The following is a 20,669-nucleotide window of genomic DNA, read 5'->3' as shown; positions in this document are numbered from 1 at the left end:
ACTTTCCCTGCAGCTGCCCCTAAACTGCTGAACTCTCTTTCCAAAGAGGTGTATTTAGCATCTTCCTTGCAAAGCTGAACATGCATTTATTTACCCCGGCCTGTGACAGTTGAAGTAATTTGTTTAGTTGGAGCCACCCCTTTTATACGTTTCTGTTCCATCTGGCACTGTTTTACATGTTTTATTATGGCAACGGTGTCACCAGTTTTTATAATTATATAGTCTGTTGTTGAATCCTGTCTGGGACCTTATGGTGAAGAGCAGGTAACAAATAAATAAATGCCCAAGTAGTTTCATTGTCTTCCGGGAGTCAGTTCAGCTTTGTGAAATGTTAAACATACAGTGCAATCCTATGCATGTCTGCTCCAAAGCAAGTCCCCTTAGGTCCACTGGGGTTGACTGCCATGTAGGTGATTATATGACTGTTGCCTTATGTGCCTTGAAAAATGGGCCCGTAACATTTCTGATCCTAGTGACAGCTTAATTATTGAAACTTTATGAAGTTAGAAATGAACACTGAGACCAGCGCAAATGCAATAAAATAATAATTAAATAATGAGCTATTTGCTGACAAAACCCAGGAATGAATAAGCTGAGTCATTTACTTTCATCCTTCAGCAAAAACATAGTTGAATTTATTACTGTTGCTCTTGAGTGGTGCTACTATAACAAAAGTTCTGTAAACACTCCCATTTTAAAGTCCTGTTTCTGAAGATTAATTCTACTGAAACAAATTGCTTCAGGCTGACAATAGTGGGAATGTTTTCAGAATGAATAGACTATTTTAAAGGCTCAGCTAATTAGGAGACTGAGATTTACCAGTTTCAAGGGCATTTTTAAATTGCCTGATCGCTATTTATTTTTCCAATTGCATTTGGCTGGCCTTGGTGTTAATTTCTAACTTCACCCCCCCCAAAAAAATTAAGAATTAAGGGGAAGGTATTTCACGCGCAAGTACAGATGTGGGAAGATCCGAAAACTGCTGTCAGTCTCATGTGCAAAAAGTTTGCAGAGTTTGTTGATCTGAATCAGGTGCACTGCAAGCTTCTATGCTTGCAAGTTTAGAGTTATGTGGTAGATACTGCTTTTTAATAATCACAACTTTTTTTTATTATTTGAAAGAAAAACAAACGTTCAGACAGAAGTATGAAGGGCTCGGCTTTCGTAAGCAAGTTGTATACAGTACTGCTAAATACCCGCATTCTGTGCTCCGGGGGGGGCGGGGCAGGTACTTGACTGTAGGAGAAAAAAGTGGTGGGGAGATCCGCAGCTCTTAAATCCAAATTTTGCTGCCCCAACGTGCCTTCTGATATCTGATCCCCAAAGTTTCTCGAGGCTGCTGTTGCTCATGTGACGTTAGTTGCTCCCCCCCCCCTTTTGCTTTGATGCCTAGCGGTTTTTATCATGCCTAGAGCCCTTTAGCAGGCCGGCAGGCGTGGTGCTGGTTGCTATTATAAACATCTAGCGAACCAGGAGGGAGGCGCCTTCTCGTTCAGCAGGGCAGGGGCGGGGCGAGGCAGGAGGCGTGGCCCGGGAGCTCTGCCCGTCCCGAGCCGGGGAACTCGATTGCAAGCGGGAAGCATGGTCGGAGGGAGCGGCGAGCAGAGTTGCGAGGAGGCGGCGGCGGCGGCGGCGGCGGCGCGCCAGGATGGAGCCGTCTGATGGCTGGGATCCCTACGGCCGCCCGGCGCGCCGGACCCAGTGGCTGGTCAGCGCCCTGGCATACCACTACGGGCTGGACCGGGGCGTGGAGAACGAAATCGTGGTGCTGGCCACGGGCTTGGACCAGTACTTGCAAGAGATTTTCCACCACCTGGACTGCGAGGCCGAAGGCAGGATCCCCGGCGAGGACTTCCGCACCCTGTGCGGGGTGCTGGGGCTGCAGGCGGACGGCGGCGGCGACGAGGCGGCCGCCGACCCGGAGGAATGCGCCGGCCTCTACGAGGACGTCGCCCCGGAGCTGACTTTCCGCCAGTTCCACGCCAAGCTGTGCGGCTACTTCAGCGCCAAGGCCGGCTGCCCCGCGACGGGCCGGGGCGTCGCGGGGGTGGCGCGGCTGCCGGCCGGCAAGGAGAGCGAGCACATCGAGACCCAGATCCGGCTCCGCAGCCCGCTGCGCCGCCGCCGGGAGAAGGAGGCGGGGGCCGGGCGCGGGCCGTCGAACAAGAGAGAGGGCGGCCGTCGGAGCAGCAGCAGCAGCAGCAACGCCAGGGGGTCTGCTTCCACCTCGTGCACCTCCTCGCCGTCGTCCTCGTCGTCCTCTCCGCCACCTTCTCCCCCCGAGCCCGGCTCGGATCGCCGGCTGGTGCCGTCGGGCTCGTGCTCCCGGGAGTGCTACGAGGAGATCGTGGCCTTGGAGCAGGCGGAGGACCGCATCGTCAAGCTCGAGGACGAGAACGCCAGCCTGCGCGAGCTGGTGGAGGACATGAGGGCGGCTTTGCAAAGCAGCGACGCCCGGTGCTTGGCGCTGCAGGTGAGGGGGCCGGAGGGGGGAGGTTGTCCAAGCGTGGGCTCACTTCGTTGGAATTCAGGCAGGAAAGAGGTCACAGGAAAGACGGGAGTGCCTGTGGGCACGTGCAAAAAAAGGGCCTTTCTCGCAGCACCCTGTAAAGTTTCATCAAATAGTTTTCAGGTAGTTTAAGGACTGTTACATCGACAGCGCGGGGCTCTCTGGGCGTGGGAAATCTCCCCAGGCCACGCCTCCTCCATAGGCACGCCCACTCAAGGCCACGCCCTAAAGCAGTGTCAAATTCCACCTTCTACTCTGACTTTTCTTCAGATCTTATAGATCACCTTTTACTAGTTCCCCTTTTTCTTGAGTGTTTTTACCTGAATGAAATGTGTCCTTGATTCTGAATAATGGCTCTCTTGGTTGCTTGGAGGAAGGAAAGAGACATGGATATGGGGGTGGTGTAGAAACTAGCCCAACAAACAGAAGTAAACTTTTCATTTCTTGCTTGGGTCTCTGGTCCTGCCCAGCACTCTCATGTGGCTGCCAGAAGGTTGTCTAGATGGGAAGGAGCCCCTTGATGTGAAGGGAGTTCAGAGTTCTGGCACAGGTGGTGAAGCAAATTTGTTTTTTGTTGCCCCGAGGGCGAGACCTGGAGGGAAAGGCCACCAACTAAAAGAAAATGGATTTTGACTAAACATGAGGAATAATTTTCAGTCTGTAGCATTTGTCGCTGCTGTCACTCCCCACAAGTTTTCCTCATCATCTCCTTCTGCAGCTCAGGAGATGGGTGGTCATAAATACTAACCAGAGTTACTACCAAATCTGACTCTGCTATGCATCAGGTCCCTCACCTGCAGACATCTCTGAGAAGGTGTAATCCCACTCTGTGATAACACAAGGCCTTATTAGCGGGAGCCCCCACTTTGTGGAGCTTCCTACCCAGAGAGGGCCCTCTGGCGTCCATGTTCCCTCCTCTTTTTCATATCAAAATTGTCCCGTTTCAAAAACATTTTTTGTTGTGTGCGTGTGTGAGCACACTTTGTAATTTGCTTTTAAAAAGACCCACTGTGGCATTTTTGTTGTTTTATTTATAAGTGATTATAGGTTGGAGCAACTCTTTTGAAAATGGAATATAACTGTTTTAAATAACATTTAAAACTCCTGCCTGTGCAACATGACTTCCTTCTTCCCTCCCCATATGCACCCCCATCTCTGTCCCAGAGGGTCCTCCAACCCCCTGGAGCAGATTGTGAGGAGTTCCACTGCACAGGCCAAAGCCTATTCTCAAGCATGGACACCACTGGATACAACCCAATAAAAATAAATAGTCATAAAAGCAGCTTTATCCTGTACTGATGTGTGGGTATATTTACCTTGAAGGTAAACATAAATACAGATTCAAAAGAACTTAAGTTTGTGCTCATAGTGATGATACAGTCTGCACTTCTACATTTGGTGCAACAGATCTTAGTATCAGCCTGTGATACTTCTGATGCACTTCTGAATTTCTGGCAAGCTATTACATCATTGTGTTTGTGACTTTGTGAGAGTCAAAGATACACAGAATACACTCTCAATTGTGTGTTCTGCTCGTTTGTTCTTGTATGGCTTCTAATGTGTTCATTGCTTAGCATGCTTCATAATGACCAGCCTCAAAAATTGGTTTTAGTACCATTCTCCTAAGACCCTCCTGTTCACGGGTGTATGCCTTGATCAGTTCTTGTATTACAAGGAAGCCGCCCCATGTATTGGAATGGAGCTGGGGAGAGAAAATTTGAGTACAGTAAGCCCCAAACTTACACACTTAACTACAGGACATTCAGCTTTGCACAGTTGGCTCTTTTTTGTAATTTGTTTAAAAATAATAATAATTGGGGGCAGGCGTCTGGGGAAAAAAAAAAAGACTTTGGCAATCCCACCCACTACTGAACCCAACATTTTTGGACCATATGTGATTTTGGCTTTAGGTGCGATCCCCGAAATGTGACCCTGTGTAGGTTGCGGGCTGACTGTATTCATATTAATGTAAGAAAACGTAATGTGCGGTAGTCACAGGTTTGTGCATGGGTGGCTATAGGAAGGAACGTAAAATGGCAGCAGTTTGCTTTCCAGCCTGTAACCATCACAAAGCAGTACTGTTTCTGTTCCACTGCAGTTTGGTTTCCATCAAATACTAGGTTATTTGTCTGACTGCCCACTATTTTAATGATACTGTTTGATGTAAGCTATATAACATGCATTGTTTTTACTTTTCATTTACATTAGAAATCAGTGTTAAAAGAATCCATTAATTATGTGTTGTTTGAGGACTTAAAACAACAGTGATGTTAGCAAATATAGGTCATATTTGCTGACTGATTTCCATTCGTGACCATAGGCTAGGATGCAAACTATAGCAATTTCATTTCCTTTTCTTGTTTTCATTGGAAATTTCTGACATCTATAGGTCTATGGTGCAGTCTTTGTGGTACTTTAGCCTTGTTTGAGACCTATATGAGCTGGACTTTCTAAAACATCATGGACAAAAGTGAATTTGAAACAAATCTGCTTGATTAAAGTGTAGCTTCTTTCCTTCTAATTTATATTTCTACCTCTGCCCTGTTGATTGTAGGTAGGATTGTGGAAGAGCCATGCTAACCATAAGAATAATGGGACCTGTTTTATAAGCAACCGGAGACAATTAGCTAACGGTCAGTCCCAGACTTCCAAGTGCCTTCAAAGTGTTCTAAAAGAGGTTGAATTAATCCGAAGTTCTAGGGATGGACAAATTGAAGAAGCAATTAGGTTCAACCAAGAACTGGAAAAAGAACTGAGGAATTCTCACGAAGCTCTGGTCGCCCTGGAAGACTGCAACCGCAGTCTAAAGAGAGAGCAAGCTGAAATGAGGAAAAAGGTTGAAGAAGCACGGTATGCTGTCCTTAACAGCCTAGGAAAAGTAAAGGAACTCGAAGCTAAAGCCCATAAAATGCCGCAGCTGCAGATATATATTCAGCAGCTAGAATCAGAGCTACAATATTATAGGTAAGCCCGAAATTGCCAAAAACAAATATCAGATGCAGCGTATATATGTGGTTTGCAAACTCAGTTGTAAACGTCTTCTGAAATGTGGTGGGTAAAGAATTGGCCTCTACCTAGTTATTTTCTTAGTAGGGACTCTCAGCAAAGTGTCACTTATCTCCCTTCTAGTTAAGGCCACAGCAAGCATGATTTAGTGGGAACAGGAAAGGCTTTCAAAGAAAAGCCCAACACGCCATTGACAAAAATCAGCAGATGTTAACAATCTAATTTAGGAGACATTATTAATGGTCTTGTGGGAGTTGATGTTTAGAAAGGGCAGCATGTAATCTAATGGGAGAGGCTGTTGGGGGGGGCGGAACCCATCAGCTGGTTATCATTAAGGGCATTGGTTGCAATCTGCATTTTAGCTTTATGTGAATATTTGTACAGCGCTACCCATTGGGATTCCTCATGTTTTGGCACTTCATAACTTCTCTTTATGCTGTTGTACCAAATATTTTGGGCCACGCTTGAAGAAATTTTCTCCAGGAAGTTAAGAATGGTCATTTATATTGCTGTTTTTTAGGTTAGGCAACAGCTGCTTTGTCAGAATGATCTTCTAAAGTGAACTGCATTTGTGGGTTTGTCCATTTAAAACTAGTTTTAAAACTTGAAACTTAGTTATCAATATATTCACTAATCAAAATGGCAGTACGATGTGATATGTGCTAGCATCTCGTTTTGTATATAGTTGTGAGCAATTATTTCCGTTTCCCCAGTCATGATGAAAAGAGCTAAGTGATCCTGAGAAAGGGAATCATAACACTACATGGATGTACTATGGAAGCTTATTACAGTGCAATGCTATATGTATGGCTAGTCAGAAGGAAGTCCCATTCAGTTTACTGGGACTTGTTTTCCAGGTAAGTGCATATAGGATTCTTGCTTTAATGACTTTACTTTACTTTCTTTGCCTTGCAGAGGTGGGGTGAAAATTTAAGAAGGAGTGAGCCACCTCTGCTTGAATTGTCGAAGGGCTGTGGCTCAGTGGTAGAACGTCTGCTCTGCATGTGGAAGATCCAGGTTCAGACCCTGGAATCTCTAGGATGCCTAAGAAAGATACCGGCTCCAAACCCTGGAGAGTTGCTGGATATTAGCGTTCGTAGACAGTGTAGTGATAGATGGACCAATAATTTGATAAGGCAGATTCCAGTGTTCCTAAGTAATTTGACATACTAGTATCAAGAAAGCCAGTGTGGTGTAGTGGTTAAGAGCAGTATACTCGTAATCTGGGGAACCGGGTTCGCATCTCCCTCCTCCACATGCAGCTGCTGGGTGACCTTGGGCCAGTCACACTTCTTTGAAGTCTCTCAGCCCCACTCACCTCACAGAGTGTTTGTTGTGGGGGAGGAAGGGAAAGGAGAATGTTAGCCGCTTTGAGACTCCTTCGGGTAGTGATAAAGCGGGATATCAAATCCAAACTCCTCTTCTTAAGTCCTAAAGATCTGCAGTGGTGCATCTGTTTGTATTAGCTATGCAGTGCCCTTCCAACATAACCGTAAAGGAGCTTTGAAATTTATTTATGCACACATGCATGCATGTACATTGGGGCTGTGTTTGGCACACTTATTTGCAGGTGCAGTACATTTTTTAGGACTGGACTGTAAGTGCCATTAGTATACTATAAATGTCTGCTTATTATAGTCCTTTTTTTAAGGATCAATCTTTTCTCATGATTAAACTCAGTGCATTGCTAAGCACCCTTAGGCTCCATAGATTCTGGAGAGGCAAGCATCCATAGATATGTGTAGAATTATGGCTAGTGTTTACTACTGTAAAGAAGGCATTTTGCTTCTTTGTTCTGTGCTCCACGGGTAAACCAGATGATGACCCTCCAAGACAAAACGAGCCAGGGTTCATAGCTCTCATTATTGCTGACATAGTACGCTTGGCTCTCCAAACAAACTTAATAGTGACACCAATTGTGGATAGTACCGATTCCATGCCTGGTAGCCACTAAATAGGCTTTCACTCAAGACGGACTAAATCAGACACCAAAGCCAGAAGCAATTGAATAGACGGCTTTGCATTTTTTAATATACCTGGGAGCTCACTTTACCGTTTTTCTTAATAATGAGAACAATTACAGCATTAATTTGTATGGGGTATATCTGACCAAGCATGTTGTACTGAAATCTCATACAGCCCTAATGTAAAGAAGGTTGAGGGGGGGTTGTGGGCCAAATATCTTTTAGTTGGGAAATAACACTGGTTATTTCCAGTGTTATTTTTCTAGAAGAAGAGGTGCCGGAATTCACCATAAACACCTCCCTCGTTCTCTTAGAATGGCAATGGCACCCCATTGAGAAGTGCCGGAATTGAGTTCTGGCTGAGAAAAAGCCCTGGTTATTTCCAAAGTGGCCTAAAGTGCATTATGTGCTTAGACCACTCAAACACACTATATAAGTGCTAGGTGCATTTATACAAGTTATTCAAAAGCAGAGATTCTGAAATCTCTGAGCAACTACAATGGCCAATTTCCCTCTGAAACCTGACATTTCCTCTCAGTCGGCTTACAAGAGTTCCAACTGAGTTATATGGGGAATCAAAGCTATTGTGTCCTGTAATTGTGAGGTAAAAGAAGTTTTAGAAATAGTCCAGTGCCATTTTTATAAACGTTGTAGTATCTAGGGGTCTGCAGTAATGGAAGAGTTTGTTAAATAGTTGGGGTTTTGCTTTTTTAAATTAATCAAAGCTTTTGTCATTGGCAAGTGGATTCTTTGGACTTTCATCCCAATTTTAAGCACATTTCTTAAAATTTAGTTCCATTAATTTTAGTGGCGGACAGTTCCCAGTGTTGTGTAGAATTGGGGCACTGTACAATTGTCAGAAGTGGGTGTTGACCAAGAATGCCCTTTGCGTCATTGTTGGGAGAAAAAAGGCTTGCAGGTGGGTATGTACTGGCCTTGGTATTGAGGGCTGAAGCTCAGCTCTAGAATCTTGCAAAGTTGTTTTTCCATAGTTTAATGGTGCATGAAATTCATCTTTTAAGAAAAGGGAGATTAACTGGTTACAGATCAATGGGAAATGAAGCCTGGGCTTGCCCAGGGAACACTTCAGAGAGCTACAGCAATATGACAATCTATGGCTAGAGTGTTTTATGTGTGCAGTGTGTGAGTAAAGGCATGTTCATTGTAATAAATGATCAGCTTATCTCAGGCCTGGTTGGAGGAAAATGTGAAAGCGTGGGATTTGGGAAATTCAGAATATGGCTTCCAATGCACAGTGTAGCAGGGCCCATAGAAACCTGGAATCTTTACTTCAAAAGAGAGAGGAAGTGAAAGAGGAAGTTTATGTGTAATTTAATAAACTGTAGAATTGTGGAAGAAACTGTAGGAAGCAGAATACTGTATGTGCTTACCTCTGTATCTAGCTAGGGCAGGTGTGGCTCAGATCTCTAGTCACACTTTATTATTTGATGAGACAACTCTTCCCCCTCCCTTCCTTCTTTTTTATTTTTGGAAGCCCCTTTAGAAGCTTCAGAATTTAATGGCAGAAGAGGGGAAAGGAAACAGGATACACACAAGCAGGCCATGCTTCCTATCCTGTGTGCTGCTTTGTTGTGATGCCCAAAGCAAAGAGAGGTGTTAAGCTTTTTTTGTATTAACAGCTTGCAAATTTTACCACTGACGGAGTTTCAAAGTTTATGTTTTCAGCTGTTCTGGCCGTTTTAAAGACTTGCAGAAAGCAGATGCGACTGACGCAGAGTCACCTCAAAGCCCTCCAGAGCCCAGACCTGTGCTTCCAGCCTATAGTTGAAAACATTCTGTTTGTTTTAGCTTTTGCTGTTTCTTAGAAGGCCATCAGTCACTGTTTGCAGCTAGTCCTTTGATTATTAGATTGTCTGCTGGAACTTCAGCCTGGGAGTGAATTACCCTTGTATTGGCTGGAGGCTGCATTAACCTGAGCTGGATAGGACACAGTGAGAACTATATAAAAGGAAGCACTCCGTGTTTCAGGGGTCAGGATCATGTTTCTCTGAAGTGGGCCCAGGGGCTGATAACCTTGTGTATTTGTGGTGCTGAGAAACCAGGTGAAACTAGAGCACTTTCATGAATGTCCATGGACAGCATTAATTATAGCAAAATGTTTCCATTGTGGTTTTGCAGCACAGGAGCAACACCACCACTGCTACCTAAACTGGGTGCATGCCATACATTTAAAGCGCATGGCTTCCCCTGAAGAAACGTGGGAACTGTAGTTTGTCAAGGGTGCTGGGGATTGTAGCTCTGAGAGGGGTAAATGGCACCCATTTGCTCAGTCCACATGGCACTGAGGCAGGCTGGAGGGCAGAGTCTGAAGAACAGATCACATGTGTTCCCTTGTCCATCAGATGGGAACTCTAGAACCAACATTTTTGTTATCGTTTCTTTTTTGAAGTTAATTTATTTGAGAATTTACCCTTCCATGATGCTAAACTGTGAATATGTTGCAGGAGAGTAGAGTGGTACAATTCTACCCTAGTTTTCCCCCACCTCCTTTAAATCTTGCTGTTCTTGGAGTTTGTCTTTCACAGCATATGCACGAAAGTTGGTTATAGCATGAAAGCAAATATTGCCTTGCCATCCACGGAGAAAAATCTCTCGAGTACTTTACCTGTTTAAAGTTTCATGTTGGAAGTGGTCACAAATAGCAGTAGGATTAAGAAGGGTTTGGGGGAGTCCTCAACAAATATTCTAGTTTAATTAATTTAAAGCCAGAGGTGGGCAGAATAGATGGGAATCTACTGGTGGATATCTGGGTGATTTGTGCAGTCTTGTCAAGGATTTCTGACTTAATTGTTCAGCAACAGCAGCAACTCCCCCACCCCAATTTAGGTTGCTGCAATTAAAAAAGCTTTGTTGGGGGAGAGGGATGAATTTTTGTGAGAAAGGACAGTGAGCTCACTTCTGGCACAGAAGGACAGCGAGCACACTAAGTTGTATTTAGCTTCTGTTGGTGAACCTGTGAGTTCTAGGGGGGAAAGCAAAGTAGATCTTGCTAGCTTGGAAGCATGTAGACATTACTAGCTTAAAACACAGCAAGCTCCTTTACATCGCCTCTGATGTCAAGACCTCCACCTCCTTGATCCAAGAACCAAGATCTGCAAGTTTTCTCTCTGATCCTTAAGGGCTCTCAGTTGTTGTGCCATTCCTTCCATTGTATTAAGAGAATAGTCTGCCTGAGTTCCTCTGGTGGCTAGCTGCCATTTTTGAAGCACCTAGAAGAAGAAGAGTTTGGACTTGATAATCCCGCCTTTCACTCCCCTTAATGAGTCTCAAAGTGGCTAACAGTCTCCTTTCCCTTCCTCCCCCACAACAAACACTCTGTGAGGTGAGTGAGGCTGAGAGACTTCAGAGAAGTGTGACTAGCCCAAGGTCACCCAGCAGCTGCGTGTGGAGGAGCGGGGAAGCGAAGCCGGTTCGCCAGATTACGAGTCCACTGCTCTTAATCACTACACCACGCTGGCTCTCAGCAGCTACAGCAGATGGAGACCTCTGGGAGGCGTTTTTATATTTTAGTCTAAAAAAGTCAGTAAGATAGGAATCTTTACCTTTGCCTACTTCTGTCAGCACAACGTACCCAGGGCCATTGTTTATAGCCAAATCGGCATACGCGGGTCTTTGTTGTGGGCCAGAATCGGTCAAAATTTTGAGGAGCTCCACCACTGCATGTCCTTCAGCAAGTTCTGCCTTCTCCACAAATTTCATTCCTTAAATTTCTTTTCAGTGAATATATTCAAGGAGGTGTCAAATTTTGTTTTCTCTCAGAACAATTCCATACTATTTTCATCTTACTCAAGTGGGACCTGAAACAAGATGTTGAAGTGTGGAATACTCCTGTCCAGGTGTACTCCATACCCTTTCCCAGGATACTCTGCAGAGCTGGACATTTAATGAGGAACACTGAGACACATGCCTTAGGCAGCAGATTACAAAGAGTGGTGGATTATGCCCAGCCTATTTGCCACCCATAGACCTGCCCTGACTCCCTGCTGCTGCCACCAGCTCTGTGACTAGCTGCTACCTGCCCCCACCCCCGTGGCTGTTAGTGCCATGGCAGCTGTCACCACCTCCACTAATAATCTCCCTCTTGGTCAGGCACCCCAAACTCGGCCCTTCAGATGCTTTGGGGCTACAGTTCCCATCATCCCTAGCTAACAGGACCAGTGGTCAGGGATGATGGGAGTCCCAAAACATCTGGAGGGCCAAGGTTGGGGGTGCCTGCTCTTGAATGGGGCTGGGTGCCATATTGGCTGCATAAGGATCTGTACTTGGAAAATGAGTTAGCTATTGGTTTATATAATTTACTGATAATTTGACAATGGTGCTGTGGGCATGGACGTTTTGATTGCTGTATTTAAAGCTGAAAGAGAAATGTGGAACTGGGAAATGAAAATATGAATACTTAAGAACAGCTGACGCGGCTGCCATAAATACGATCACTTTCAAGGTTAATGGGAAAACACGCTGAATGGGTGTTGAACTAAGCACAGACTTCTCATTTTTAGTTTGACATTTCAGCTGTTTACAACAAACCTCCAGCCTTTTCTAGCTGATTGCACCTCCCTTCTTTTTTTCTTGCCACCCTCATCCCCTCCATTGTTCCCATGGTCTGAGTGTAGTTTATAATTAATTTGCATGCTGAACATCAAAAAAGAAAAAGTGATTTCATGATACGTGAGTGCATTTTCTGGTCTGTTAACTTCAGTTATAATGTTGAGCTGTAAAGAGTATCCATTATACTATGTTATCTAGAATAAGGGATAAGCGTGTATTATGTGTGAGCTAATCACATTTTCAGTATGCCAGCCTTATCTATTGTTGTCCTTATCTGTTTAACATGACAACTGGACAAAGCAAAATCAAGCCTTTTCAGTTTTGAAAATTTTATGGAAGTTGCATTTTGTTACACAGCGTGTTATTTTTAGGTAAGATTGCTAGACTTCTAATTAAATCTCCCATTTTCTCATTTGTTCTTCGTAAAAAAAAAAAAAAGGCTGGGGGGCATTGACTTACTTGGGTTGGAGCAATTCCATGGAAGCACAATATAGTGTCACCCACTGTTCATTCAATCAGTTCTACATTTGCACAGGCTGAGAGATTCCATAAGCCTATGTGGGAGCTGGTCATTGCACATATTGTAACTGTCACTTAGCAACCTGCATTGTGATGCACAACTTCTCTGTGCTAAATACTAAGGCTGTGGAGCACGAATGGAATGGAAAACGGGGACAAAAAAAACCTTGCAGGCCAAAGGATCAAGGGAATTTTGTCACAGTGTGTGTGGTACATTCTTCACCATAACAAAGAACCTTACAAGGTTCTGCCTTAAAAAAAAAAGAGAAAAGAATAAAGTATGCATATATCAAGAATTAGAATGAACACCATGTATATTTCTTTCTTTTTCTTTTGTTTTCTGAAAGCCATTTTCAGTTTATTTGCTTTTATAACCGTTGTACTTTGTTTTGTTTAGTATTTTATGCTAAGTTCTATTTTGCGATTAATCATGTACTACCAGTCCATTGGGTTGTATACGATGTTAGTTGGAATAGTCCCATTTAAATTAATGGAGGTTACTAACTTTGGTTCATCAATTTCAGTGGGTCTTTTCTGAGTAGAACTTAGCTGGAATACAATTGCCTGAAGATTATAAGTAACGAGGTCCAGTTATGTTTCTCTGCTGACTCTATGGCTTGTTGTATTTTTCTTCAGGAAGCGATCTTATTTATGCTTATGATGTTTCCCATCTTACATGTGTGAACTGGAACTAACAGTGATACAGCATCAGAAACCTAAATTTCCATGTTCTTAGCATAAAACAAACACATACTTCACTTCTACTAGGAATGTTCCAGTTGCCAGGTTCATCGTATGCGGTTCTAAACGTTTGAGGTTTAGCAAGAGTGCAACTCCTGGTTTGTGATATAAGAATCTAAGTAAAACAATAAAAGCCTTTCCAGACTTTAAGCATTTTCATGATACCAACTGTATCATGCTGAATGCACTTGAATAGCACTAAACTACAAACACATGGGAAGTCGATGAAGATTACAAATGAGTGGAGCAATTGCAATTGCCACATTGCATTGTATAATAGCAGCTCTGCAAAAGTACTGAAAATTTGCATCCCTCCTTTTGGGCAACTACTGCCTTCTTGTTTAATAACCAAGGAATTTTAGCACTCGCATCTCAATACCTATAGTCACTGAAAGTTTGGACATTCCCTGTAACATCTAATCTACATGTCCCTATTTGTGCAGCTGAAAATGATCCAATAATGGCTTTTAGCCCTGATTAAACTTGGAGAAGTCTCTGATAAGTTAATGCTCAAAAGACCGGGAACACACGCAGTAGATGTGCATGCTGTTGATGGAATTGCTCGTGAGTTTCCTGGGTGTACCGAATGCTGGGTACAGAATGCTGGACATTGGGCCAAATGCATAAAAGTGATCCATATGGTCTTGTGACTGAATGGTTCTTTGAAAATGCACGTTCCTGCACGAAATAAAATTGGTTTACTGAAAGCAGCCTCTTTAGAACCTAGTGAACGCTTCTATGTGTCTGTGACAAGCTATGGGAAGTTCCCACTTTCCAGGTACTAGCTAACAGCCCCTATCATTGACATGGATGATAGAGGTGCTAAGTACTAGGTAGCAGGTGGCTTTGGAAAACCTCCAGAGAATTTATTTATTTTTTTGCCATAGAACAAGATGAAGGTTGAGTGCTCTGTTGTGATGGAGTGTTTGTTTTCACAGTGCAGTGATTTAGTGGCGACTCATGATGTCACATTAGTCATAACACAGAGAAATTGGCACACAGTGCGTATCTGCTCTGTTTTTTACTCTCTACATTTGACACGACCCCCAACCCAGTATACTTGGCAGTTGTTCATAAAACACACTGGAGGTATTTAGTAAAGCATGTTGTGAGGTTAGCCAACTTTTAAGGTCTGGGAGATTTGAGTTTAGCTACTGGTTGCTTGAGTTAAGAATAATTGAAAATTCTTCACAGCAACCCAGTAGGTCTAGCATTGTGTTTAATGTCAGACTTGAAAGAAGCCGTTGGAGATGAAAACCAGCCTTTGGTCACCTGGTGCCAGCCAGATGTTTTGGAAAGCTGATGTAAACAATCCAGCTTCATGTAAAGCAAAGGCATCAGCTTATGCTATTTTGGATTGTAAATAAGAGAACGCAGTGGCTAGAATTACTTACAGTACTTGGCAATGAAACTTGCTGCAGAATTAGGTGGAGGAAGTTGAACTCAAGACCCTATGCATGCTGATAGCACTATATAAGTAATGGAAGTAATATTGGGATTTTGAAAAGGAACAGGACCAACTTCTGCACTGGAGCAAAGAGGATGTCTTTGGCAACTTCTACCCAAGAAGCCCAAAACAAGATCTAAATAATAATAATAATAATAATAAATTTTATTTATATCCCGCCCTCCCCAGCCGAAGCCGGGCTCAGGGCGGCTAACAACAATCAAAAAATCAAAAAATCAAATAATCACACAATCTAAAAATATTTCATTATAAAAATTAATTAAATCAAATTGATGGCAACCAATTAAGCAAAGTTCTGTGCAGGTTGCCAGAGGAGGGAGTCAGGCTGCGCCCTGATCAAAGGCCTGGCGGAACAACTCTGTCTTGCAGGCCCTGCGGAAAGATGTCAAGTCCCGCAGGGCCCTAGTCTCTTGTGACAGAGCATTCCACCAGATTGGAGCCGCAGCCGAGAAGGCCCTGGCTCTAGTTGAGGCCAGCCTAACCTCTCTGAGGCCTGGGACCTTGAGGATGTTATTATTTGCAGACCGTAGGTTTCTCTGTGGGGCATACCAGGAGAGGCGGTCCCGTAGGTACGAGGGTCCTAGGCCGTATAGGGCTTTAAAGGTTAAAACCAGCACCTTAAACCTGATCCTGTACTCCACCGGGAGCCAGTGCAGCTGGTATAGTACCGGATGAATGTGATCTCGCAGCGAAGACCCCATAAGGAGTCTCGCCGCGGCATTCTGCACCCGCTGGAGTTTCTGGGTCAGTCTCAAGGGCAGCCCCACGTAGAGCGAGTTACAATAATCCAGTCTGGAGGTGACCGTCGCATGGATCACAGTGGCTAGGTCAGGGCGAGAGAGATAAGGGGCCAACTGCTTAGCTTGGCGGAGATGAAAAAATGCCGCCTTTGTTATAGCTGTAATCTGTGCCTCCATAGAAAGGGAGGTATCGAAGATTACACCCAAACTCTTAACGGACGGTGCTGGCACTAATTGCACCCCCGCAAGAGATGGGAGTTGCCCCCTCAATCCCATATCGTCCCGACCCAGCCAGAGGACCTCTGTCTTCGAAGGATTTAACTTCAACCGGCTCCCACGTAACCATCCAGCCACAGCTTCCAGACATCTGGTCAGTGTGTCTGGGGCCGAGTCAGGATGGCCATCCATCAAGAGGTTGGTCTTTCTCACAAACATTTGCATACACACAAACCAGGCTGCACATGCAAATGTTGGCATCTGTCTGGCTCAAGAGACAATTCTGGGCTCTTCTGGAGGTGAAGCCAAACTGCTGCGTTAGCACCGAAGTGACCTCCCCGGGGTGCAAGGCTGGGCAGTGTGTATGGAGGTCCTAGGCTGCCCAGACAACAATTCTCTAAAAATTGTAAGGTGACTTTTCATAAAAGAAAAGTGAGTTGCTGTGGAAAGGGATGGAGCCAAAGTTCATTCTCTTCCTCAAAATACTCAATGGCAAAGTCCAGATTCTGGGTTTTTCACCTGCTTTTAAATAAGCGTGATAGCCCGGTTTGCATGTTTATCTCTACAGTGGTACCTCAGGTTAAGTACTTAATTCGTTCCGGAGGTCCGTTCTTAACCTGAAACTGTTCTTAACCTGAAGCACCACTATAGCTAATGGGGCCTCCTGCTGCCGCCATGCCACCAGAGCACGATTTCTGTTCTCATCCTGAAGCAAAGTTCTTAACCTGAGTTAATATTTCTGGGTTAGTGGAGTCTGTAACCTGAAGCGTATGTAACCCGAGGTACCACTGTATTCTGGTAGCAGGAAGTATACATCTCCTTTATCCTCTCCCAGCCCCTCAATTCCTGTTTTCAATTTAAGCAGGTGAACTTGAGGGTGCAGCATTAATGAACTTGTGAATCATCAGGCGGGTCTATACAGGCTGCTACTTTTATTATTATGTGAGTTAATTCAATTTCTTCTCTTTTCCACTCAAGAAACTCTTAGCTGGCTGCTTGCATCCTGATTCTGGCTTCATTTCTGCCCTTCTGTGGAGCTGGAGTACTTTATGATATCCCTATGACGATGCTGTTTCTTCCTTCCTTTGAATGCTTTGTTTCTTTTCTCTCATTTCTTTTAACATAAAAAGAATATAAAAAAGATACATCCAGAAATAGCAGGGCAGCATCTTCAAAAAGGGACGTGGTGTAGAATTTTATATAAATAAAACACTACGTTTTGCAAGAAGATGGATTGTGCAGGGATTCAAATCTCCCAGGATGTAGAGTAGTATTAATCATTGGCGAAGTGTTCATAAGTGAACAAACCGCATGTGAACAAATCATTGCAGTGAATCCTTATGGGATGGTACCTATCAGAAAAGCTATTATGAATGTGCACAGATAGAGGTCATGCATTGGGAAATGGTACTGGAAGCAGAAGAAACCACGTTTGCTATTTTCTCCATTCTTATTTTAGTAGCTTGTGTGCATGTGTGTTAGTTAATGTTTGCTCGGATCTGGTAGCAGCACACAGCAGAGGTCATGCACTGGAGAGCCCATGTGGAGTGGTGGTTGGAATTAGGACCTGAGAGGCGAGAGTTGAAATCCCAACTCAACCATGAAGCTTGATGGGTGACTTTGAGTCAGTCAGTCTGTCCCTCAGCCTAATCCAGGCATAGGCAAACTTGGCCCTCCAGATGTTTTGGGACTACAAACAACTCCCATCATCCCTAGCTAACAGGACCAGTGGTCAGGGATGATGGGAATTGTAGTCTCAAAACATCTGGAGAGCCGAGTTAGCATATGCCTGGCTTAATCAATCTCATAGAGTTGCTATAAGGATAAAATGGGGGGGGGCCTCTCCCACCACCTGCAGTTAGGTAAACTTGGCTCTGCTGGGAGGAGGAGCCCCTTGCTTCTGGGTGGGAGGTCTAGCAAGCTGTCTTTGATCACAGCTCTCTGAAACCTGGTGCCTGTGCTGACAAATATCAAAACACAAACAGCTGTTAAATTAAATGGGCAGTTGCTAGAAAACGGAAATTTTCTGTGACCAGGCCCAATATTGTCATACACACTTCCCCCTTCCAATAAGTACGAAACAAAATTCTGCTTATTCAGTCTCTTTTTGTTGCTCTCTAGCTGACTATCTCACATTTTCTTATCTTAGAAACCTTGGGCATTTTCTTTTTTTAACTTGGAAGCTTATCACGATCAGGCTTGGGAAGCCTTACTGTAGACAAATCATGACAAAAGGTATATCATTGATTCTGAAGTGAAATTGGAGCAAAGACACATTTCCCCCCGAAGTTGGAACAGTTTCCTTAAAACAGCTTAATTCAGAATATTGATTTTGCCAAAGACTCTAAGAGGTTGTGGACCCACTTGCAGCATGCCCCATAGGCAGAGTCATGAAATAATAACGGGTGGAACAAACTTGACACAACTTTCTGGAGTTAAGACTCTGCCACAACTTTATTGATTACAGATTTAGGTAGGCTTTGGCTTAGGCATCGGGTGTGTATCCTATATCAGCCTTTTGTAGGAAGGCTGAAGTTTGGACAGGGTCATGCCTGGGTTATGGACCACCTCAAGACACAGGTCAACTAAGCTGGTCCTCCCCAGGCTGAGTCCAGAAGTTCTATGGCACTTCTACACCCGCTTGGCTTCAAGACAGAAACTTCAACTCAGACCCCTTCACTAGGGTACCCTGAGATTGGTTATAGATGCAATAGCACCTGATAATGGACTGGGGAAAAACTGTGTTTTGCTTTTGTAAAGCAAAGAACACAAAGCATCCGATTCTACAAATATCGCCTCCTGTCTTCCTATCCCTTGCATGCAAATTTGATTTAAAAAAAATTGATTAAAGTCTTACTGATACTGGAGATATAGCAGTTAACCTTTTAGATCATTTAACAGATCTGAATGTCCTGTTTGCCAATGTAAAGAAACTTTGTTTTTGATGAGAGCCAAAAGTCATTGGTGTACAGCCCGCACGCTTTCTGACTGCGAGGTACCCTGATGAAACTTTAATGCCATTTGTCAACAGATATCCTTTTATTGTATACAGGAAACAAGCAAGAGTTAGATAAGCTAAAAATAATCCCCGGGCTCAGCAGGGGCTCCATTGGAGAAGCCCACATGTGGAGGCACAGAACATTATATGTGGAAGAGACTTCTGAGCTGATCCCCCAACCTGTCCCTCTGTCCCCTCGGGGTTCCTTTATAGAGGAAGAAAAGACGATAGTAAAAGGCCGGCGGGGAGAAGAGAGTGCAGTTTGGTTCATTACTGTGAAAAAGAAGCTGTCAATGTGTCACTTTCTTTCATTCTTCCTCCCTTGCCAGGCCTTTCTTGATCCAGGGAATGGAGACTTAAATCAAACAGTCAGGATGAATGATGAAACCGCACAGTGTGTGTAAAACAAAACAAAGAAGAAGAAGAAGAGGGCAACCAAGAGCGGGGCTGGATGTGGGGCACCATCTGGAGGCAGTGGAGAACAGTCCGCTGATTGTTTCCTTTATTTCGCTGAGGGCAGAGTCTGGTAGTTGAAAGGCCTTGGTAGGGAGGCATTCCCTTGTCTCTGTGTAACAAACAATAGCCAGGCCTTGTAAAGCCCCGGCATCTTCGAAGTATAGGTACTGTTTTTTTATGGTACGATAAGACCAGAGGAGCAAATAAGTAGCATTGCCTATCAGCCTTCTAGGTTGGAGGGACAATGCCTTCAGTTTTTAAAATGGAGCCTGATGGGTCCTTCTGTGTAGACTCTTACTTGTTTCTGTTTCTATTTACAGTCGTACCTCCATTTACGTAACCCTCTGGTTACGTAAACTTTGGGATGCGTGCGCGGCAAACCCGGAAGTATTTTACCGGGTTTCGGCGCATGCGCGGAAGCGGTCCTCAGGTTGCGGAAACCTTGGGATCCGACCGGACCTCCAGAAAGGATCCCGTCCACAACCAGAGGTCCCACTGTGTTTATTTTGCAAAGACATCGGTTCTACAGGTTTCTTGCAGCATATGCAACCTGGTACAGAGGCACATTTAAGGGAGTGCGGTCCATTTGCCCACACTGGGCACCAAGTCGAGATGGTGCAGCAGGGGGCACCGCAACAATGCCTAATGATGGGGTGGGCACCAAATTTTGGCATCTCAGGGCGCCGCTGAAATTTTGATGTCCAAAGTCTGCCATTTCCTGGTGCCCTCCATGTTTAACTTCTACATTTCCTTTTAGTCAAAAACATGTAGAAGGCACCAGGCTGGCAAAAATTGGTATATGCTATAAAGTTTGCTTTATGGAGATGTTGCAAAATATAGTCTCTTTGCAAAATCCTTTGCAAGCGCAATGTATGTTCTAAATTGCCAGTGGTACTAATCATAATGTTTCCAAATAAATAAATAAATAAATAAGTACTGAAACCTCCTTGAGAAAATGGGGTTGGGAGTCTGGGCCTCGCAACAGAAGAGGCCCCATCTCCGGTAGCCACCCACTTAGCCTTTGAAGGTGCCTGAAGCTAGGCCTCAAATAATGTCTCAGCAGGTTAATACAAGCAGTTTGCAAAGTAGTTCATCAGGAGTGTGTCACTTCCAAACGTAAGAAACACTAAGATTAGAAGCCTGTTGGTGAAGTTGCCAGAATCTTGTGTGTTGTTTGGAGATCAGGACTGTTAATTTACATTTGTTTATTTTTATTGTTTTCTGACTGTTTTTAATATATTTTTCTGGATGTTTGGGGGTTTTGAAGTTTTGAGGGTCTTTTTTTAAAAAAAAATTAAGTTGCTGAGCTACTTGGAATGCTTCTGTGGAAAGGCACACTATAAATGTGATAAATTGAACAGGGTCTTTTTTTTACCTCTTTTTAATGCATCTGTTGATACCACAATGAACTGTGTCATTACGTAAATATGGCAGTTCTGTGGCTCATAGTTTCCTCAACTGTGTGCGGTCTAAACTCCCCTCA

General features: G+C 44.1%; 1 protein-coding gene across 8 annotated transcripts in view; it reads left to right on the top strand.

Moving 5' to 3' along the window:
• Positions 1-1,126: 1,126 nt before the first annotated feature.
• The window catches only part of EFCC1 (EF-hand and coiled-coil domain containing 1), a 64,012-nt gene continuing 44,469 nt past the window's right edge, over positions 1,127-20,669 (top strand). Inside the window, exons 1-2 of one of the 8 annotated variants that reach the window (XM_080996781.1) lie at positions 1,127-2,473; positions 5,064-5,473. In XM_080996781.1, the coding sequence (XP_080852907.1) occupies positions 1,649-2,473; positions 5,064-5,473 (1,235 nt within the window). In that variant the 5' untranslated portion in view covers positions 1,127-1,648. The remainder of the gene's footprint in view (positions 2,474-5,063; positions 5,474-20,669) is intronic. The other 7 variants (XM_080996784.1, XM_080996783.1, XM_080996779.1 and 4 more) reach the window with 7 other exon arrangements.

The sequence above is a fragment of the Podarcis pityusensis genome, assembly GCF_964106645.2.
Source record: "Podarcis pityusensis genome assembly, chromosome: 2".
NCBI lineage: Eukaryota > Metazoa > Chordata > Lepidosauria > Squamata > Lacertidae > Podarcis > Podarcis pityusensis.
Note: the sequence above shows the minus strand (reverse complement) of the source record. Positions and strands in the feature narration are given on the sequence as shown.